General features: G+C 40.6%; 1 protein-coding gene across 1 annotated transcript; it reads right to left on the reverse strand.

Moving 5' to 3' along the window:
• Positions 1-1,016: 1,016 nt before the first annotated feature.
• Positions 1,017-20,616, reverse strand: LOC139034857 (WD repeat-containing protein 26-like). The gene is given in 2 exon segments (XM_070467086.1): positions 1,017-1,808; positions 20,531-20,616. Coding segments are annotated over 2 exon segments (756 nt in total). The 3' UTR covers positions 1,017-1,138.
• Between the last annotated feature and the right edge of the window lie 1,390 nt (positions 20,617-22,006).

Here is a 22,006-nt window from a genome sequence, read left to right on the forward strand (position 1 = left end):
AAAACATTTAGAAGAAATCATGGATGTAAACAATGAAATCTCAGGGTAGGGAAGAACTTTCAAAGCATGACTGAAGACAGAAATCATAAAGGGACATGTGGATATCCTGTGGAATGTGAAAACTGTGGAATGGCAAAATAGAGCACAGACCAAGCTAAAGCACAAATGATAAAGTAAGAAAAGTTGCTTCATATGACAAAAGGTAAAGATAAGGAGCTCTTTATAACAAAATGATTTCCTTTCTCATAGAAACATGTGCTAGAGACTTGGGCAGGTAATTCAGTAAAGCATTACAAAGGGCCAAGAAACAACTTTAAAATGTTCAGTGTTACTTGTAATCAAAGAAAAACAAATTAAAAGCAAAAATAGCCGTGTTCAATTGTTCAGAATTGAAAATGTCCAGTATAGCCAGGGTGTGGGGGAAAAGGCATTGCCAGACACAGATTATAGGGGGACTTATCTTTCAGCATGGCAGAGCTATTTAAAAACTATGCCTTAAAGAAAATGATTGGATATGTGTACATATATGTACAAAGATGTTTATATTGGAATTTTAAAATAAGTGAAAAATTGCAAACAGCTTAAGTGCTTGGCAAGAGGGGACTGGCATAGTTCTACAACAGAATACACTGTAGACATTTAAGAATGCTAATATGGCTATAAGTTTATTGAATAGGAAGTCACTATCTATTACTGAGGTTCACACCCATCTCTAAAAGCAAAGGAAAACACTATAAAAAGTATTATCCCACTTTTTTTTTTTTTTCCAAACAAGCATTTAAACTTCATTACACAGAAGAGCAACAAGAATGGTATCCTGCCACACAAAAGGCAGGAGGGAAAAAAATATATATACTGAGTTCAATGGGTAAGCCTGAATGTAGCACAGTTCTTCACAACCGATGGGGGGATAATTCAACATGGTGTCCAACAACGTTCTAACGACGTGCTTCATCTCAACTGGTTACTATGAAGCAAGGTGTAAATGTTTGGCCCCAATCGGGCTTCAGAAATGGTTCTTTTTTCATGACGAGCATGTCAGTCCAGCTATCAATCATGTTTGTTTGCACCAAATCCCAAGCCATTAAAATACGACTAATTTTAAGTTAAACAGAAGTCGTCTGCTCCAAATTCGCCATCAACTATCCATGCTACTGCATTCCTCTTCAATATTCTGGTGGTCTATAAAAGGCGCTGGTCCCCATATCCTAACAGTGCCGTCATCTGAGGCGCTGGCCATCATGGATGGAATCTGCGGGTTCCAGCTCACGCAGTTGACTGTACGTGTGTGCCCTGTCAGCTCCGCAATTGGCAGTTCACTACGTTTGTGCCAGATGTAAACCTTGTGATCTTCACTGCCACTAGCGATGAAGTCTTCATTATGGCCTCCAAAACATGAATGAATCGTATAAAACCCTTGTGTAACACCTTGATACTTTCTTACTAAAACTCTGTCTTGCAAGTCCCATAAATGAACTCCCTGAGTTGCTACATTTAACAAAGCTAATCAGCCATTCTTTGAAATAGTAAAAGACATAATGGGATGATCTTCTTGTACTATGTTCCTATCTGTAAGGTCCTCGAAGTTATATCCCCGAATTCGCTGGTGTGTGTCTGATGCCAGAACAGTCTTCCCGTCACTCAAGCACCAAAGGCATTGCACTCTCACTCCTTCCCAAGAGTCAAGGAGATTACCATCTAAATCACACTGATAGAACTGCCCACGCTGACCTCCAGTCACAAAGCGTTTCCCATCTGGATTCCAAGCCACACTTGTTAAACTGTCTTTATAAGGTTCACACCCATCTCTAAAAGCAAAGGAAAACACTATAAAAAGTATTATCCCACTTTTTTTGTAAAAAAAACTTTGTATAACTCAGGAAGTAGTTGGGAAGGGTAATCATCTAATTGATTAGATAAACCTCTAATAGAGGTTCCTGCTGGGGTGGGATTACACTAGTGATAAACTTTTACCTTTTTGTGCTTTCAGATTTTAAAATAAAAATTTAAAAAATAATAATTGTAAGACTTAGTAAGTTGGAAGTAATACTTTAAAATACTAAAAATGTTTCTAGTAAGTAGTAAGATTATAGTTGATTTAAAAATTCTTTCTTCATTTTCCAAAATTTCTATTACTCAAAAATAGTTGTACTACTATTATATTCAGAAAATTGAAAACTTAAAAAGGAAAAAAATGAAATCTATATATGAATGCACACACTTATACACATGAAAATTCTGAAACATTGCACATCAAAATCTTCATAGTGTTTATTTCTAGATGATGATGTTGATACGTGATTTTAAAATGGTTTTCTTTTGTTTATATGCATTTATTAATTTAAAAACACATGTAATACTTATAGAACAAATAACAAAATTATGGCATAGACCCCCTTTAAAATTTTATATAGTATGACTTACTTTTGTTTTAAAAAAAGAAAAACACAAATCCTAAGTATAAATAAGAACTCTGGAACCAAAATAAATAAATAATGTGTGTTAAATAGTTTTTGGAAGGAAAAAGTTATTTTGAAAATTTTCAATACCCAGTGACATAATTTGAGACAACATGAGGGGACATACACCAAAACTGAACATCCCTGTTTGTTTCTAGTCCATGACCTTAGTTTGCTGTCACCAACAGAGGCTCACATACGTCAGCATTTGGAATTGCAAAGCAAGTCTTGATTGATGGATCCAAAGCGATTTTTAAAGTTGGGATCCTGGGGACGATTGAGCATGGACTTTTGTCTCCACTTGAGTTTCTGTATCCTTCCGTGCGGGAGCTGGACTCCATCCAGGATCTGGGCAGTAGTGGTGTTACCACAAGAATGTTTCCTTAAACTCAGCTCTCCTCTGTCATCTTTTCTGGAGCTGGATGGTGTGGTTGGTCCCCCCAAGTGACCACTGAGAGACTCTTGCTTCTGAGATGGTTGGCGCTTCAATCAACCTCAAAGTTTTCATTTTCCTTCATTCTCACAATGAAAGGGGAGGTTTGGAGCCCCCACTTCACGTGGGATTCCTTGCTTCCCACCTCTCGCTTTGGCCTGTTTTCACATCTCCTGCGATGCTTGCATTATATATGTCATTATAGCAGTCTATCAACCAATCATGTGGATTGTCTTGTGTTCTTGTTATTTTTCAATGCATGCATTGTGACATTCTTCTTAAGGATAGGATACAAGATTTTTTTTTTTAAATATATTTTTAATTGAAGTATAGTTTATTTACAATGTCTTGTTTCAGGTGTATAGCACAGTGATTCAGATATATATTCTTTCTCAGATTCTTCTCTCTTCTAGGGATAGCATCCATGCCTTTTAATGCTCAAAAATTATTCTGCATTTGTCCATGACAGAGGTAGCCCAGTATGGGGAGAAGATTATTGTTGGAGGCCATGAATTCTAGTCCAACTCTGTTACTGAGTAAATCTTGAAAACTTCCCTTCCCTTTAGAGCCTCAATTTCTTCTTCTTATTCTTCTTTTTTCTTTTCTTTTGGAAAATAAGGGATAGGACCACCATTTAGAATCACAAAATGAATTCTAACTTGTCTCTAAGCAAGGTGGGTAGCATGACCGAAGCAGGCCAGCTGTAAGAAGACTACTTCTTAAAAAAGATGTGTGGCCTTCTTGATCTATTTTCCTCACATTTGAAGAAGATGGGTATTAGGAACTTGTTGAATTTTTATAAGAGAAACAATACTGTAAGGAAAATAACAAGTGGCAGCTGGTGTTCTGCCTCCATATTTGGGATATATGGGGAGTGTTGGAGACTGTGGCAAACTCAATGCTCATGACCAGTATTGTCCCATTGATTGTTGTCAGCTTTCCAGGTCCTCATATTTTATTTTTTTATTTTATTTATTTTTTCAGGTCCTCATATTTTAAAGAGAAGCCAGATATAGCTGTTTATGTTAAATCTCCTGATTTTTGAATGCTGGCAAGGAATGTAAATAGATTTTGAAAGCATGGGAAGGAAAACACATCTATAGATCCCATCCAGTTTGAGGGTTGAGCATCTGTATTTCTGGATTCCAGACCATCTAGGAGCCTAATAGCTCAATTATTCATCTCCATCTGACAGAGAGCACTGTTATGTCAGCTTAGTCAGGCTTCTTATCAATTTCTCTGGACTGATTTTTAAGAAAATTTCCATTTTATCAAGAGCATCATTTAGGATATTGAAACTCCTTTCAACATTTCCAAGGATGAAACAAGAATGCCTACAAAAGAAGCTTGGTGTTAAAGTCTGTGCTTTTCTGATGCTCAGAATCATAGGCAGTCAGGCTGGTGTGATGGTAGAGGGAAAGTTGATGGTGTGTAAGATAAAATGTTGATGGGCTAGAGGACATGTGAAAACAACTGTGAAGGAACAGTCTGAAGAAATGAAGGGATGTGAAGGAAGGGTAGATGGTGAATGAAGGGGCCCCTCTTTGATCTTCTGCCTACAGAGAGGCCTTTCTGGCCTACAGAACAGTGCCTTTCTTCTCACACACTTCTTTTGCTTTTAGGACTGAACATTTGTTTTCAATTTTAACAGTTACATCGCATGCTTTCATTACACCATTGTCTAAAATATTGCTGAGGCCCTAACCGTTGTAATTTATCTTTTGTACTATATAATTTGGAGCCGCTCGGGCCAGAAAGGAACATCTGTATTGAAAGGTTGAACTCGACACAGTTTAGAGTCCTACACTGGGCCCGTTCTAAGGTCAGTTCCCTCATAAACTTCGTTATCGCTGTTGGTTTTTATTCATTCTATTTGACATATTAAGCTTCTGTATCTTGGCATAAAGGACACAATATTGCAGCATATTGGCAAGCTCATTTGCTTTTCCCAGCTAGTGTTGTGTCCAAATATCAGTCCCCAGGGATAAACACGTGTATACCGACTGCAGGAAAATGAAGCTTAGCAGCAGGTGGCCTTTTACTGCCTAATGAACATAGCAATCTGTTACTATCACCGTGGCGCTTTTCACCAGACAATTAGGCAACTAAGCATGTAATTATTCAGGCCAACGAGAAGAGGCTCTCCTTTAATTTTATCTTTTCATTGCTGTTTACTCACCCACACTCCCCTCATTAGCGAGAGATTTTCCAGTCTATGCTAATTGGTTTCAATAACATTCATTTCAGTTGAAAGAGAACGATTCCGTTAATTGAGAATCGAAAGAATCTTTTCATTTTAAGTGCGTCCTGCAATGGAAATCTGAATACTCTCAACAGGTTCGAACTAATGAAATTAAGTCACACAGCCATTAGTGGTGTAATAGAAATAAAGTAATTTATTTTCATTGAAGCATGTGCTATAGGTCCAGAACAATTAATACTGCTTGAAGAGGACGGTAACTTGTAAAAAAATAGATTGAGGGTAAACAAGATGACTTCCCTTAGAATGGCTTGTTTAATTCTTGGTTTAAACCCCTTGTCCTTGTGGTGCCACTTCTGAAGCATTTAAAGTGAAGAGAACTCATTTGTAAAATGACACTTATCTAATTGTATATGAACAGCCCTGTTATTTGCTAGAGCAGCCACTTAAATGTATCAAGATGACTCACTTGGTTAGCCCTATTGGATATTTTAAGCTGAATGTGCTTATAAAAGTCTTACAGCAAAACAATTAGTCAACCTGAGTATTTCAGTCTTCTTTATGTAGCGTCAGCATATTTACATGTGCGTGATTTAGAATTGTACTGAGTCCTATGTCACAGCTGTTATCATTTGATGGACCTTGGAATCCATCACAGGTATTATGATATCAGGCACTGCAGTGTCAGTTCCAGGAACAGGCAGAGACAGAATTTAAAATATGAGGTACTAGCAAGTGTATTTATACAAAAAACATACCATCTCCAAACAAACTAAATTATCAAAGAAAAATCTTAAATGTAAATGAAATAAAAGACTTTGGTTTGGGCTGCCTGTTCCAATTCTGTATGGACAAGTTATCCCCTATTAGAAGACTAGTATTTTTTCTTGCCAGCAAGAATTTATTTTTAAAGCAAATCTCTTCCAGTTTCAGAGGGTGAAATATTGAATACATTACTTTCACACATACAAAAATGTACCTATATCATGACACTTTTACCAAAATTCTCATATCTTATTTAGTTGTTATTTTTTTAATGGAATAATCAATATGAAACCATTTGGGTTGCTGTCAGACTAGCTGCCTGTGTATAAAATTCCCTTTCCTTCTCACACACAGAACCAGAGTTCTGCTGTGGCCATTAGTATATAGTACAGGTCTGCTTGTTTCTAGAAACTCCTGTGGATGTCAGTTGGTAGGTGGGTGGGAGAGGAGGTGGGGGTAGTGTATTATGCAAATGTTATGTCTATTTTTTTTTTAGTTAGATTCAAAACTGCATAATGGGGACAGGCTTACAAAATAATACACTGCATAGCGTTATGAATATTTCAAAGAATTATTTCTTTATTTTGTGCATAGCTCAGAGAGCTGACATTTGATTTATAGCTGCATGGATGTACCTGGGGTTGCTAAGGTTACCCAATTTCATTCACCCATAGATATTTGAGATCTACATAATGCCATCACATCCTCCACTGCATTTCAAAGTGATGTTGATAAATGGTGCCTTCCTTAGATGATATTTCCATTTAGATATGATATATCTCATGATTTCTGTCTTTTAAAATATTGTGGTTGATGAAATTTTACATTATGTGCATATACAGAAAGCAGTGATACATATTTTTTTTCAGTTTTAAAGGTTCAAAAAACTGTGAAGAGTGGACTTCCCTTCCCCACTCCCCACCCTGCACCTATTCCCATATGTTGAGTTTTACCATGACTAATATTGAGCTCCTTTTTTTTCTTAAGAGAAAAAAACTCACATTATTGTTTGTCTTATGTTTAGAGATATAACAAAAGACTAGCTAGTCACCTGCAATCGTTTTTATGATGTTTCATATCTTTGCAACAAAGGCTTAAGTTTTTAAAAAAATAAAAACACCTTTTGAGTTTTTGATAAGAAACCTATGGAAGTTATTTTTTTCCAGCAGATCTTTTTAGAATTTTCACTTATAAGGTTTTTTTTTCTCTCTCTCTGTCTACACACACACACACACACACACACACACACACACACGTACATAAACAAGCACATGCATGCATATAAGGGCTTCCTTGGTGGCTCAGTGGTAAAGAATCCACCTGCAATGCAAAGAGACGCAGGTTTGATTCCTGGGTCAGAAAGATCCCCTGGAGAAGGAAATGGCAACCCACTCTAGTATTCTTGCCTGGGAAATTCTGTGGACGGAGGAGCCTGGCAGCTACAGTCCATGGCGTCGCAAAAGAGTCGGACACAACAGCGATTAAACCATGCTGCTGCTGCTGCTGAGTCGCTCAGTCGTCTCCAACTCTGTGCGACCCCATAGACGGCAGCCCACCAGGCTCCGCCGTCCCTGGGATTCTCCAGGCAAGAACACTGGAGTGGGTTGCCATTTCCTTCTCCAACGCATGCTTGTATGCTAAGTCGCTTCAGTCGTGTCCGACTCTATGCGACCCTATGGACAGCAGCCCACCAGGCTCCTCTGTCCACAGGGTTCTCTAGGCAAGAATGCTGGAGTGGGTTGCCATTTCCTTCTCCGGATTAAACCATGCATATATATAATTTAAAATATATATTTTATTGTTGCTTACAGTGAACACTGACCTTTTATCTTGTGATGCATTGCAGTCCTAGAAATAAGTCTGGTTCAGGGTCTCCCAACTTCAAAGGAATCAGCATCAAATCTATGGAAGAAAACAGGTAAAAATTCAAAATCTCTATTTCTACCAGAAGAATAGACCTGGCTTCATGGGGCAATAAAGTTGCTAATGGAGAGATGCAAACACATGCAAAGAGCCATGAGCCCCGTCTTATTAAGTACAGATCTGTGGATTACATGCTTTCATCTCTCCCTAACCAGATGGGTTGAATTCTGAAAAATTAGATTTTTACTCTCCTCTTCTGAGTGAGAAAACAGTAATGGAAAAGACTGGGATGATGAAATGTAGGAAAGATTTATGAAGGCTGTGGTTAAGGCTTTTGCACCATGTTCTTTGGGAGGAAACAGAGACAGGTTGGCTAGGAATGAAGGATAGGGAGTGAAAGAGTGGAGCAAAGAGGTTGTTGGGAGGAGACCACTGAACTGGGGAAAAGCCACTGAGAGGGGTCTGTGGAAGGTGAGGGGCCCAGAGAGTGAAGAATAACAGAAGAGATGACTGGGGTCAGGTGAAGTTGCAATATGTGACATGGTCAGCCATGCCTCACAAGATTCTGTGCTATGGATGTTTTCAGATTACAACATGATAGCAGAGTTGCTTTGTTGGGCTGTAAGTTGTTGAAAATATTTTGCATTAGCTGCAATGTTTACACATTGGAAGATTGCATAGAGAAATTCTGAGTTTTGGATACTTCTGCAAAATCAGATCTGGCAAAACTGGATCTGCATTCCTGGGTAGAGAACTTAAATGGAGCTTAGGAGCGTCTGACCTCTTTACAAAACTAAGCCTCTCCAGGTTGCTCCAGCCCCCTCCCCATCCTGAGAACCCAACTCCTTAAATTAATACACCTAGTTCCTTTGGGCAAGTGAATGCACTCCTGCTTGACTCAAGTATTCATGTGACTTTGCAACTCTGTTTTCTGCTCTACACCTAATACCTGGCAGATAGTCGATGATCAATAAATGTTTGTTGAATTAATAGAAGATAATGCCTTGTTGTATTGTGAACATGCAGGTCTGTTCTCCACGGGAGATTGTAAGATCTTGTAGGGTGAGGACTCTATCTGCTCATCTTTGTATCTTCCGTGTCAACACAGCAGAGTAAATATTTAATGAACATTGGTTCAATGTTGCACACATATTGTGAGGCTAAGCAGTTGCTGTCTTTATAAAGAGGAAGAATCTTATTACTGAGAGATGGAAGACAATGGGTCTGCTAAGCTGATGTTCACAGTAAGCCGCGCAAGAGCATGCAGCCCTGGCCAGGATGCCAAAGGGGCTGCTGGCCTCTGAGCACAGAGCCCGTCCTCAGAGTAAGCTGGTGTCGTTTGATGATTAGCTCTCAGGCTGTCAGACTAAGCTTTTGGAAGTCCTACCTGTTACTCTCTTTGGTTGCCCCCTTGCCTTTGATTTCATTTCTCTTGGCCCAACGCAATCTGCCTCTGGACTCCTGCTTTCCCTTCATTCACTTTTTACCCTTCACTTGTCCCTCCCTTAAGTCTGGTCACACATCCTTTCATTTTCCTATGTAGCCATCTCCAAAGTGACATCCACATTTTGTGGGTTTTTTTTTTTGCCAGGTTTGGCTTGCATTTAAAACAGAGAAGGGGTAGTGATGGTAGGGAGTGGAGAATGAGAAGGAACTGGAATTGTCCATTTACCTTTTGTGTTCTTTTTATAATTTCTGAACAAAACCACTCTGCAATAAGACCATCTGGGAAGGTTCAGGAACACAGGCTCAGGCCCCAGACTTCTTGGGTTTTTGTTCTAACTCTGCCTCTTATTAGTTCTGTGACCTTGGGTAAATTATTTAGCCTCTCTGACCTCAGTGTCCTTATTTGTAAAATGAAAATAACAATAATGTGACTCATAATGTCATTGTGCAGATTGAATGAGTAAATACAGGTATGTTGCCTAGAACAGTGTTGGCATATAGTAAATGCTCTGATTTCCAAAGCAATCTGTGTCCAAGGTTTTGTGAGCCTCTGTTTTCATATCTGCACTCTTGTTTGGACCAAACTATATGTATAACTTATTTTTTACCCACTCATCCCTCTCCCATTCCAACCACAGAGCTCTGGATCACTCATTTATTTAATCAGTATTTACCTAGTGATTGAAAAGTGCCAGATATTGTTCCAGGCTCTTGGATACAGTGAAGTTTTGTCTGTTTTCATGGGTTTTATACTCTACCTGGAGAAGAAGTTCAATAAAAAAGAGCATCTCAGCACTTTAAAGAACCTCTCAGTGTATTTTATAGTGCCATGAGTGGGGGATTACTTTGTCTGCTGTGAGTGTGTGTGTGTGTAAAGTCATTTTAGAGAGGCTGGTTAAGGAGGATTTCTCTGAGCGATGACGTTTGGATGGAAACCTGAATGATTATAGAGCAAATCAGCCATGCAATGAGCTGGCTAAGGGTGTTTCAGGAAGAGCAAATAGTAACTATGAAATCCCCAAGGCTGGAATGAGCTTGACAGTTTCCAGAAAGAAGACATATGTGGTTGGGGCAACACTGGACTGTGATGGAGAAAGGTACAAGATGTGGTCAGACATGATTTCATAGCCCTCATGGGGTAGGGGAGATGTTTGAATTTTACTCTATATGTCATAGGAACTGTTGGAGGATTTTAAGTAAGGAAATGACATAGTAGTTTTATGTTTTCAAAATACCATGCTATTGAATGACTGTTACACATACATATTGTCAGTATTTCTGGAAAGAATAATTTAGTTAATTAATTACATGTTGCATACAATGCATAGACCATCTATAAGTAGGAGAGCCCCGAACGACAGTGACTTAAATGACCAAAATATGGTAGCTTATTTCTCTTGTGCATGGAAGTGTGGAAGTAGGCAATTCCAGGGCTGATACATGGATTTGGCTAGATGAAAAACTCAGAGTACAGTACCCTTTCAGCTCTCTGGTCTACTATCCCTAAGTGTAACCTTCAACCTTATGGTCCAAAATAGCAGCAAGAGCTCCAGCCATTGCATTGATCTTCTAGGCAGTACAGATGAAACTGGAAAGAGCACATGCAAATTGTCTTGAAGTTGACATATGACACACCTTCTTATGTCTCTTCAGCCGTAACTTAGTCCTATTTCCACAATTATCTGTAAAGAAGGTCAAGGAGTGTAGTCTTTATTCTGAGCAACTAGGTGAGCTAAAACCTACGAATTTTACTACTATAGAAGAGGGAAGACAGATATTGCGGGTCATTTAGCAATCTCTCTGCCATATAATTCTGTTATTAAACTAAACCCCAGTTCATTAAAGCTGGAAGTGACTTAGAGATTTGCAAGGTTAACCACTTCTGTGGTACCATTTATACAGTTGCTTTAACTGAGTTCCAGAATCTCCAGTACCCAGAGTCTCCTGGAGAGTCAGTCACTAGCTTCACTTGGGGGAGAGTGCTGCCTCCTTAGGTCTTCTTAGCAGAAGCCAGTTATGAAGTTCCCCAGCCCCTTACTCCCTTACACAATAAACAACATCCAGTGGAATTGTGTGGGGTGAGTGGATTTGAGTGTAATTTGAAAATGCCAACCTCAAAAGCCTAAGAAGCATCAAGCTAAAAGGTCACTATTAAGAAATCTCATCTCTCAGTTCCCCAAAGGAGGATCTTTGAGATCCTGGTCAGCAAGTAGTAGGTTTGGATCAGGGATGGGCCTTTAACAGGTGGGGTCTTCCAGCTCCCAGAATCAGTTTTCATTTTCCTCTTTTCTTTCTTATTTTTAAAAATATTCATGCCCTGATGAGCAATGCATTCCCTAGAGCAGAATAGAGATGACCCCACGGAGCACTGGGCTCTGTTGATGGGAATTGCTTTTACCTTCTGGAAAGAGAATAGGCCACAAAGGATCAATCTTTTCTCTGTTGTATCTCTTTCAAGTTGAACTGCATTGGACAATGAGTGGATTAAAAAAAAAAATTCTATGGCCTGGTGTGCCTCAGATGCATTTGCCAATTTTAACATCATTCTCCAAGTTATATAAAACTGGAGAATAAATGCCCAAGCCTCCTGTATGGTGAGCAGTTTACTTCCCAGGCAGGGATCACATTTGTAACAAATCTCCTCAGAGATGCATTTTGTAAGTGAAGTGAAGAAATCATTAGCGAAGCAATATTTGAAGAAGCAGCCTGGCCCAGTTCTGAAAGCAACTCTATTTTAACCTTTAAAAGATATCATTTTACTTACCAGGCTGCTTATTACAATTACACAGTGTTTTCCTTGGCCCCTGGCTCCATTAAACGTATGTTTTATAGCAAGTTCTCAATTACATTATCCTGACAGGCTGCCTCATAAGGGCATGTTATAAAGTAGAGAGACTGCAAAGCGCTAAACTGGCCCTCATTAAGTTTATAGTTTTATTACCTTATTTAGGGCACTTTTTCTTCCCTTCCTCTCACCGGCTTTCTTTTGTGACATTTAATTTATAAGAAGCAAGGGGACACTCTTGTCCTTGTGGCTGGCGAACTCTCCAGCAAGCAGCATTGGAGGGATGAGCCTTTAGCATGTCGTGCCCATCCCACAGCCCTCCTCTGGCCCTTAGTAAATTGCTTTTCTTTCCCCTAAAGGTTGTCCCCTATGTCAGTACCCTTTAAGTGTTAAACAGCAGTAGGCTATGCATTTTGGTCTAAGACTGGCTGCTCTTAGACGGAGATGAGCTCTTCACATGCTTGCAGGGCACGCTTGGGTCAATAGGTATTTAACAAATGATGTGCATCACTTCCCCTAGCTGGCCATCTTTGCTGATCTGTGTGAGCAGTTCCTTTGCGCCAGCTCACAGTCAGCCTCTTGGAGAGGTCGGGCTGGATTCTCTCACCGCAGCACTGAGGTCAGCTGAACTATTTTAATTTACAGAACATTACACATGCATAAATATATTTATATCTCCATACCCTGACAAGGGAATTAAATCAGTTTGAATTTATGTAAAATGTGTTATCATTATTGGACGAGGAAAGAGGATCATGCTCGGATGCACAAATATCATCTGGCCACTGCTAATTATAGGCATGTTAAAAAATGGCTGGTGGTTGCTTCTGAACCCAGACGGAATCTGTGGATGTTGATTATGAAGAGCTATTATATATTGATAGGTTAGGATTTATTACTGAAAGTATAAACCGATTGCTCTGGATTGCATGGTAGTGGGACACTGGGGAATCGGTCTTGGAGCTGTTAGACCAGGGTAATCTATCAGGAGGAGGGGAGTGTATTCTATCAATTAAGGAACAAGCAATTCTACTGATTTGCTATTGGCAGGCTAATAGAGGTAATGGGTTTTCCTAGACAGTCCAGGTACCGTACAGCCGAGTTGGGGAAAATAGTGACATTAGACAAATAGATGAGCAGTTCATTAAACCTGAATGAAGCCTGTGATGGGGCCAGAGAGCTGGAGGACCCATGGCTCTGGAATGTTCTGTGTGCGAGCCTCTTAGGTGGAGAGAGTTGGCTGAACCGACAAGAATGTAGTTGCCTTTTGCCATTGATACATGCAGCAAACTAATGTTCATGGGATACTCACAGGAACCCTTTGGTGTGAAAGCATGTCAGCAGTGTATATCACTAAGCTAGTGTCACAATAATGATGCATTAAACACAACCTCAAAAAGCTTAGTGGCTTAAGCAAAAATGCTTATCTTTCTTGCTCATGGGTCTGTGGGTCATTGGGAGTTTGGCTTTACCCCATGAGTGTAGCTCTTGTACACAGGTGGGCAGGGTGGTGGCTAGCCAGGGCATGTGCTTCTCTTAGCTTTGGCAGATGCACAGATGTCCAAGTCAGACTTGCAGGCACATTTCTACCTCTGCCAGAGTCATGTCCACCTACATCCTGTTGGTCAAAGGAAGTCTCAGGGTCAAGCCAACATCCAGGGGCAGGGAAGCATACGGAGCCCACAGCAAGAGTATGAATATATAAATTTATTATGGGAAAGCAGAGAAATGTGACCAACAAGCTATACGGCACCTTCTGTAGTAGAAGCTGAGTTTGGATCCCTCTCCCCCTATCCCCTCCCCCCACCCCCGCTGCTGCCCACTAGGCAGTACTGCTGTTTGTCCCTAGTCTCCAGAAGTCTCTGTGCTTTAATCCTGCTCCTCTTCAGGTGGTGCCAAGTTGGTGTATATTACAGCATATCAACCAACATGGTTTGTCAATTGAACTCAATTTTTAGAATAAAAACTTTTGCACTCCTGCCACTTTTTACTGCAGAAGTCACCAGTGGGTTCCTTTGCTCTCCCAGATATGTATCATGTTTGCTTTCCTTGAATAAAAGCTGACAAACCAAAGGTAATGAGGCTGTGGCTGCAGCCCACCTGGAGTGAGGCAGAAAGGACGGGGAGGGCGGGCGCGCTTGGCAGGGATAGAGAGAGCTGGTGGGCCAGTCCGCCTGCTTCCCTCTGTGTGCTAGAGCTGAGTTACTAGGCGCTGAGCCAAAGTCTACTGGAGCATAAACTCCATGAAGGCAGGGGTTTTTGTCTGCCTATGTCCATGGCCACATTCCTGAACTATAACCAGATGCAGGGGACATGGCGGGTTCTCAATACGAATTAACTGTGTGGATGAGTGAATGAATGAAGGTGAAACCAGTTCTTTTGAGACAACCACGGCCTCTAATGATGTCCAAGTTTAGGTTGTAAATAGAAAGCTTATCCTTTCTTTTCATTTAAGGGGTGGGAGGGATGACCTTGAAGAATGGGGAAGCAGAGAGGAGAAGTAGCCTTGGAACCTCAACTTAGAGGCAGGGGTCAGGAAGGCTAAGGAGAGGACTAACGTCTATTCTTTGTCCTGTATTACGTAGCAGGGATCTTGTAGCTCCTTGTCTTGCCTCATCACAAATGGCCTTCCTGTAAGGCCTGTAGCAACTTCCAGGCCACAAAAATAAAGCACAAAACAATTAAAAAGCCAAAAGAAGGGACATCTTGATTCTAGTAGGTGAGGCAGAAATTACGACTGGTTTGTAGGGGGTAGGAAAATAAAAGACTTAGATCTAGCTTGATTGTGGTAAATAGGCAAGCAAAGGGATAAAAGAGCAACTAGCCAACAAGACCAAGCTCAACTTGACCAGGGCAGGGACAGACTTTTACAATGTGGTAGCTTCAGAGCCCAACCCAGATCCTGGGGCATGGTGAATGCTTCACAGAGACTGAAAACACCCAGCTGCCATTGTTGTGCTGTCGTGCCATTCATGGGATGATCCTAGAAGGGGATCCCTAGACTGTTCAGTACCAAGCTTCTACACACACACAACATTCTATAGCAAGCACACACATGCTGCTTGAATACGGCCACTGATATAATTCTATTGATTTCTGTCTCATCCACCCTGGAAGATTTTTATCCATCCTAGATTCTAATTTCTAAGACTCTTTATCTCCTCCTAACCTGTCTTGTCAGCTTTGAATTTTGGGTTTCTCCACTTGGCCTCTCCCAGACTCCTTATCATCATATTTCCCAAACCTACCTCCTCAAATTTCCCTAATCTTGCTCCTCCTTCTAGAGCCCCTCTCTTAATTAATTGATCAACCCCTTGAGATACCTTCTCTTCTCTTTCCCATGTCTAATTAAAAACATGCTGTCTTTTTTTTTTTTTGCCCTAAATATTTTCCAAGGCCATTTTCTCATCACTAAGCCTGCAAATGCTGTTCTGGCTCCAGCCCTATCATTTCTTGTTGGTACTATCATACCAGCCTACCACCTGGTCCCCGCCTCAGGTCTCACCCTCTTCCTATTTATCCTCTTAGCCGCTGCCTGAGGGACTCTATTTAAAATGCAAATCTGGCCAGTGAGCCCTCTGTCTCCGGTTACCTCCGGGTAAGTGTAAGCTCCTTACAAACTCGTGGAGGTGCCGCTCCCCCTGCCCACCTCCCCGACCCCATCTCCTGCTGCTCCTAGACTAACACTGACTACCCAGAAGGCTTTGGATGGTTTAGGGTTTGTTCTCTGCACACACTTTGCTGCTTTAAGTCTTGGCCTCTTAACTCTATTGTCAGCATTTTTTTTTTTTTTTTTTTGGCCTGAGTATCTCTCAGCTTCCCAGCGGCCTGTGCGCGAGCTAAGTTGCTTTAGTCACTTCCGACCCTGCGATCCTATGGGCTGTAGCCTGTCATGCTTCTCTGTCCATGGGATTCTCCAGGCAAGAATACTGGAGTGGGTTGCCATTTCCTCCTCCAGGGTGTCTCCTGAAGTGGCAGGAGGTTATTTACCCCTAGGGCCACCTGGGAAGCCAGAATCTGCCTGCCAGTACAGGGGAGAGTAAGAGGCGCCGTTTCTATCCTTGGGAAGATCCCCCGGGGGAAGAAATGGCGATCCAGAAATCCCATGGGCTGAGGAGCCTGGCTGACTATAGTCACGGGGCGGCAAAGAGTCAAACACTGTGCGACCGAGCCAGGACCCAGGTCTCTCTTCCTTACTATCTTACCTCTCAGCTCTTGCGCCTTCTCTTCAAGGCAGCATCAAGTGCTTCTCCCCTAGGGTCCCACAACACCGGACGGATCCCTCATCATTTAATGATATCTCACTTCCCTTCTTCCAGGCTTACCGGGCAATACACCATTTAAGGAAAGAGATCTTTTTTATTCACCTTACTACCGCCAGCATCTAGCATAGTGCCTGATGCATGGAAGATGCCCAGTAAATATTTGTTGGGCTGACCAGAATTGACTCTGCATTTTCCTTGCTTTTCTTACCTCTGACTTATCAGCCTTCAATGATGAGAAGTCAGCATGAGGCAGAGGTTTTCTTTTGGAGCCTAAAATCGGTAACTTTGTCATTGTACACCTGACTGAAAAAGAAAAAAAAAAAAAATCAACTTTGATGTTTTTGGAGGCTACATCTGAAGTTGAAAGTTTGACGTTTGCATCGTGATAGAAAGTAGTGGTCTTTTCAAATGATTTTGCTTCAACCTTCCCAATAAAACAAATGAACTGTGTGCATGGGATTTTGACGTGCTGGCTTTTCTTTGACACTAAAATGAAATGAATGTGCAAAGGCACGAAAACAGTATGTATCCTCAATTGGATAAAAGCTCACCTTTATCTCCCTCTGACCCTTTTATTTTCACAATACTAAAGAAATATTAAAAATGGTAGGGGCTGGCGAATTTTTAGAAAAGCTATCAGTTCCCACTCACTTTCCATCCCGTTGCTCTAGTGTAACCTTGACCTCCTCTTCCTCTCACCTCTGCAAATACTTCCCAGAGTTGGCTTCCTTCTGCTCTCTGAAGCCTACAATTGACATCCACACAATGGAAAACTCTCTGTTACATGATCTTTTCTTGAAATCCATTCCCCTGGGCTGTGAAGGCTTGATCTAATCACTGATCAACATGTCTTTGGAGAAAGTTCCAGGACCCCTGGACCACCTCTTCCACCCCCAGATAAATGGGGCTTTGAGTAGAGGCACATCTAGGTTCTAAGGGGAGAAAGGAGGGCCTGGGGGGATGTGAGGGTGCATGCCAGGTGGTGGTGTGGAAATGAGCAGAGAGATAGCCCCCCCTCCTTTTGATTACATTCTCTTCATTGTGTTTCTTTCACACTGGTTCATCTCAAGATCACAGTCTATAAGCACTGTGGCCATCTATAAGCTAAAAATTGTTGAAAGGGTACCACCTTTGGAGAACGGGCTCAAGGGAAACCGTGGGTCCTCTTGCTCCCTTCTAGAACTGCTAAAGGACTGGGAGACTGGGCTTTGGGCAAGTGATCTGATGAATGTGTGCAAATATGCATGTCTATGTGTGAGTATGAGAATATGAACTGTTTGTGTGTTTATGGGAAAGTTTGTGTGGGGTTGTGAGAATGTATGTATATGTTTGTAGGTGTATGTACTTATGTGAATGTGTGTGAATGTATATTTGTGTTTGTGTGTGTGTTGTATGAGTGGTGTGTGGAAATGAGTGTGAGTGTATAGTTTTCTGAATGTGTGTGTATATGTCTGTGAGTTTGGAGATACAGTGTTTTGAGAGGAAACTCCCTGCTCCCACCCCCAATTGTTTTCCTGACACAATGTTCTGCAGCGACAGAACCACGTGACCTTAACTCCCTCATGAGTGCCATCATGCACCTTCCCCCTGCCACATCATCCAGATAAACATGCATCCTATGTGTAAGCAACATGCTTTGACTTCCACTTCCAATCATGCTTGTATTCTCTGATCTTCTCTCAGAGAGACGTGCCTGAGTGGCCTCTGCTCTTACAATGAGTTGTTAGTTGTAGGACCAGGAAGAGAGGAAGTGTCTAGTGTAAGTCCTGGAAAGCCAATTTAAAGAACGGGAAGGCTTGAAATAGAGGGAAGATTGTAGGGCTTGGAGAAAGTTTCTGGACCTAAGAGGTGGCAGCTGTAATTTTGTATACATGCCTTGTAGCCATATACCTTTTTTGAGTGAGAGGGAGATCCTTAAAAGTACCTACCAGAGCAAGAAACTCCTGATAAACATGTAGAAAAGTGTATTTCCAAAGAATATTTCATAGAAATATTTTCCTTCCTATGTTTATTTGCAAGGTGACATTGTTATTACATTTGTCTATTTATCCTCCCCTTGAATAAATCTGAGCTGTGATCTATTTTGACAAAACTGACACTATGTAACTTTTGAGGCCAGGCTTTTAGAAGTCTACAGCTTATATCTTCACCTTCACTCTCCATTGTGACAAGCTCAAGTCACGTGGAGGTGCCCATGTGGACGGGAACTGAGATGCTCTATTAGCAGCTCATACTGAGCTTTCAGCTGACATTCAGCTCCAGCTCCCAGTCCTGTGGGTCAGTCCTCTTAATACTTCAGCCCATTTGAATCTCTGCAGGACTGTAGACAGTCAGTACCACCTGAAACAGAAGAATCACTCCACGGAGCCCAGTAAACCCACATAGTTATGAGCAGTAACAAATGGCTATTGATCCTTGAAGACGCTAATTTTGGGGGAAGTTCATTATGTGCCAACAGATAACCAATTTACTAGGTGGAGTTACTGCTGTTGATTGAGCTGGGTAGTGAGCCAGCTTTCTCCACAGTTGTCAGAGAGCGAGCAAAAATCAAGTTATGCAGAAAGCAGATGATTGGAGAAGGCACGTTTCATTTATGTTTTTCTTTATGGAGAAGTAGTCTTTAAATCTCTAACCTTCATATGATACAAAATAGTTAAAAGAAAATGTTAATTGCATTTATTTTTTAATAATGGCTGCTTATCTATATTAAACATTTCTACAGTGAACATTTACTATCTCTGTAACAAGACAAAATATTATTAGAAACAGTTAATGGGCTTCTTATTTAGCTTTTCTGAAAGTGGCATATTACCTTAAGGCATGCTGCACCTCATACTGTGAAGACAGGGGGATCTTTTTTTCTGAGAACATTAGCTTTTACTTAATTATTAGGAAGTTCTAATGAGGATTTCACTGCCTGGTTTTCAATACTCAAAAATTCTTTTTTATTTAGTGAATAGATTTAAATTATACTTTGTCAGCTTGAAATGTGAAATCCTCCTTTTGAGTCAGTCTTAGTTAAGTTAGATCATAGATTTAGCTGGGTTCAGAGAGAAAGACCCTTGGGCTGGCAGGGTGCAAGGCACTGTAGGTTACCATCTTTCTACTTTTATTCATCTGTTAACCATTATCCTGTGTCAGTGAATACCAGTACATATGCTTCTTCTCTCTTCCTGGAAATATGTCTGATCTATTTTTGCAGCCACCTTCTGGTCTGCGTTCTGGTTCATGGGATGGCCCATCCAGAACATCCATGATTTCTTAGCCTCCATTCTCTGGTCCAGTGCTGCAGTACCTGGGAAGTCACATGATGAGGAAAGTAATACCACCAGATGGAAGGGGATCTCTACATGACTAAGTGGAGGGTTGGTCAACATAACCACCCACCTCAATGACCTGCAATAGACTGTGACTTGAGCACGAAAAACATCTTTGTTATGTTAAGCTACTGACATTTTCTGGGTATAGCTATTAGCACTCCCTGAGTAATATGTGTTTATGCTAGAAAATGCTTTATGTTTTTATAGATATTATCTCGTTTGATACCCACAACATCCCTGTGATCCAGGAAGGATGAATGTATCCCCATTCTACAGAGGAGAAAATTGAAACACAGAGAGGTGGATTCTTTGCCCGAAACAATGTTCTCTGGCCAGTAAATGGCAGAGCATTGACTTGCCTTCAAGTTTAATTCTTTTTCATCTTTTTCCTGCTGACTTCCTCTAACTCAGGTCTGATTTCCTGTATGAATTTTATTTTGACTCCCGTCTATGGAGCTAAACATCATAAAGCAGTGATTTACCTCCCTTTTTTCCAATGAAGAAAATCAAACTAAAGCAATTCCTTTTTGTGAAATCAAGGTGAACATGGTGAGCATTTCCAAGTGCTCCCCAAATAGGTTAAATAATAAAATGCATTTTTATGCCAGCATTTCACATTTCACAAAATGTAGTCTGTAGTCCTGAAAGATGGCTAGTGTAAAAAGGGATCCTGATCAAATACTCATCAGTTCTGGATACTATATCCCTCTTGGAGATTAGCAATACACATTAGCACATGAAAGACTCTGAGAATTTCTGTAGTTAAAGCATCTATTCTGTGCTGTGACACTACTAAGTATTTTGTTCTATAGAACATAGTTTTGGTAATTCTGGTTTAGATATTTACTTCTTTTAATATAGGGAATGGGATTTAAAATATTTTGCAATTCTCTTTTGTACAATGATAATGTAATATCATTGTATTATATTATCAGTTTCTTTATTCACTTTATTGTTCTTAATTATTCTTTAAATATTCATTTTCTTCCCCTACTTCTTCCTCTTCTTCCTTTTCCTTCTGGCTTCCTCCCCGTTCTTCTCTTCCTGCTCTTTATTCTTCTGCTTCTTTTGCTTTGTCATTGTTGTTTTTTTTGACTTCTAAAATTATTAACACCTGTCTTTGTGCTTTCAGCTGCTATAGTAAAGTACCACAGACTGGGTTTCTGTCAGTACTGGAGACTAGAAGTCTGAAATCAGCATGCCAGTGTGGTTAATTGAGGGCCCTCTTTTGAGTAGCCAACTTCTTAATGTATCTTCACAAGGTGGAAAGGACTGGGGAGCTCTGTCAGGCCTCTTTTATAAAGGAAATAATCCTACTCATGAGGGCTCCACTCTCGTGATGAATCACCTTCCAAGGGCCCCACCTCCTAATACCATAAAAATAGGCATTGGGATTTCAATATGAATTTTGGGGGGATATATACAGACCATAACAGCTCCCTACTCTAGTTGATCAGAGAATGCAGTAGATAAAAAGCACTTGAATTTCAGTAATCATTTGACAAAACATATAAGATTATCTCTGGACACAAGATGGCTAAATGTAGGTTAAATGGATCACGGTGACTGACATTCTGTAGGAGAGGTAGCAATGGCTGCCTTTAGCTGCACCTGATTCAACAATTTTAGCAGTGATCGGATGAGCACATTAACAGTAAGCTGATTGGATTTATGAATGATGGCAAGATGGAAGGGCTAGATGCCATGGTTAGGATGCTTCATTTTGAAGCATCTCAGACAAGGCTGAATTCAACAGGACATCATTTAACAAGGATAAATTTAGAGCTATGCTCTTAAATCTAGAAGCTCTACTGTATAACTATAGTATCAGATGACATGACTGAACAGAGCAAAATATAAAAAGGTCTTAGGGTTTCTAATTTGATTGTACACTCAATATATAATCTTGTGGCTTCCATTTAAAAATGCCAAAGTAAAACATTTTAACCCTCAAAACCCACTCAAAACTTAAAAGAAAAAGAAAAAAAAATCTCTTTATTCAATGAAACCAAAGAAAAATGACAAGTCCCAAACCATAAAGCAAGACGCACACATGGCCGATGCTGTGGCTTCCGGGCTGAGATGTGGGAGCTTGCTGAGACTAGTGATATGGATCCTTAGATTATCCTTGGCCAAGGATGTGAGATTAATGTGTCATAAATCTGACAGATGTGGACAATGATGCATCTAGGCCAAAAATAGGTCAAAGGAGAGATCAGAAATGCCTCTAAAAAGACTTCATTCCAACCACTGAAAGGAGGGGAAGGGAGATTTGAAGGTGGAAACTTACTAACATGCCATTTCTATTGTCTATCATGATACAGTTCACACGCAGAGAGGTAATGGGTGAAGGGTATAAGGAGAAGGAAGGGAGGAAACCAATAATTGCCAGATCAAAAGCCAGAGAACTTGTTACCTAATGGTTTTCCTGTGAATCTCACTGACCGCATGGAGCCCAAAACAGTGAGGA

This window comes from Odocoileus virginianus, chromosome 4 (assembly GCF_023699985.2).
Source record: "Odocoileus virginianus isolate 20LAN1187 ecotype Illinois chromosome 4, Ovbor_1.2, whole genome shotgun sequence".
In the NCBI taxonomy this organism is placed as follows: Eukaryota; Metazoa; Chordata; class Mammalia; order Artiodactyla; family Cervidae; genus Odocoileus; species Odocoileus virginianus.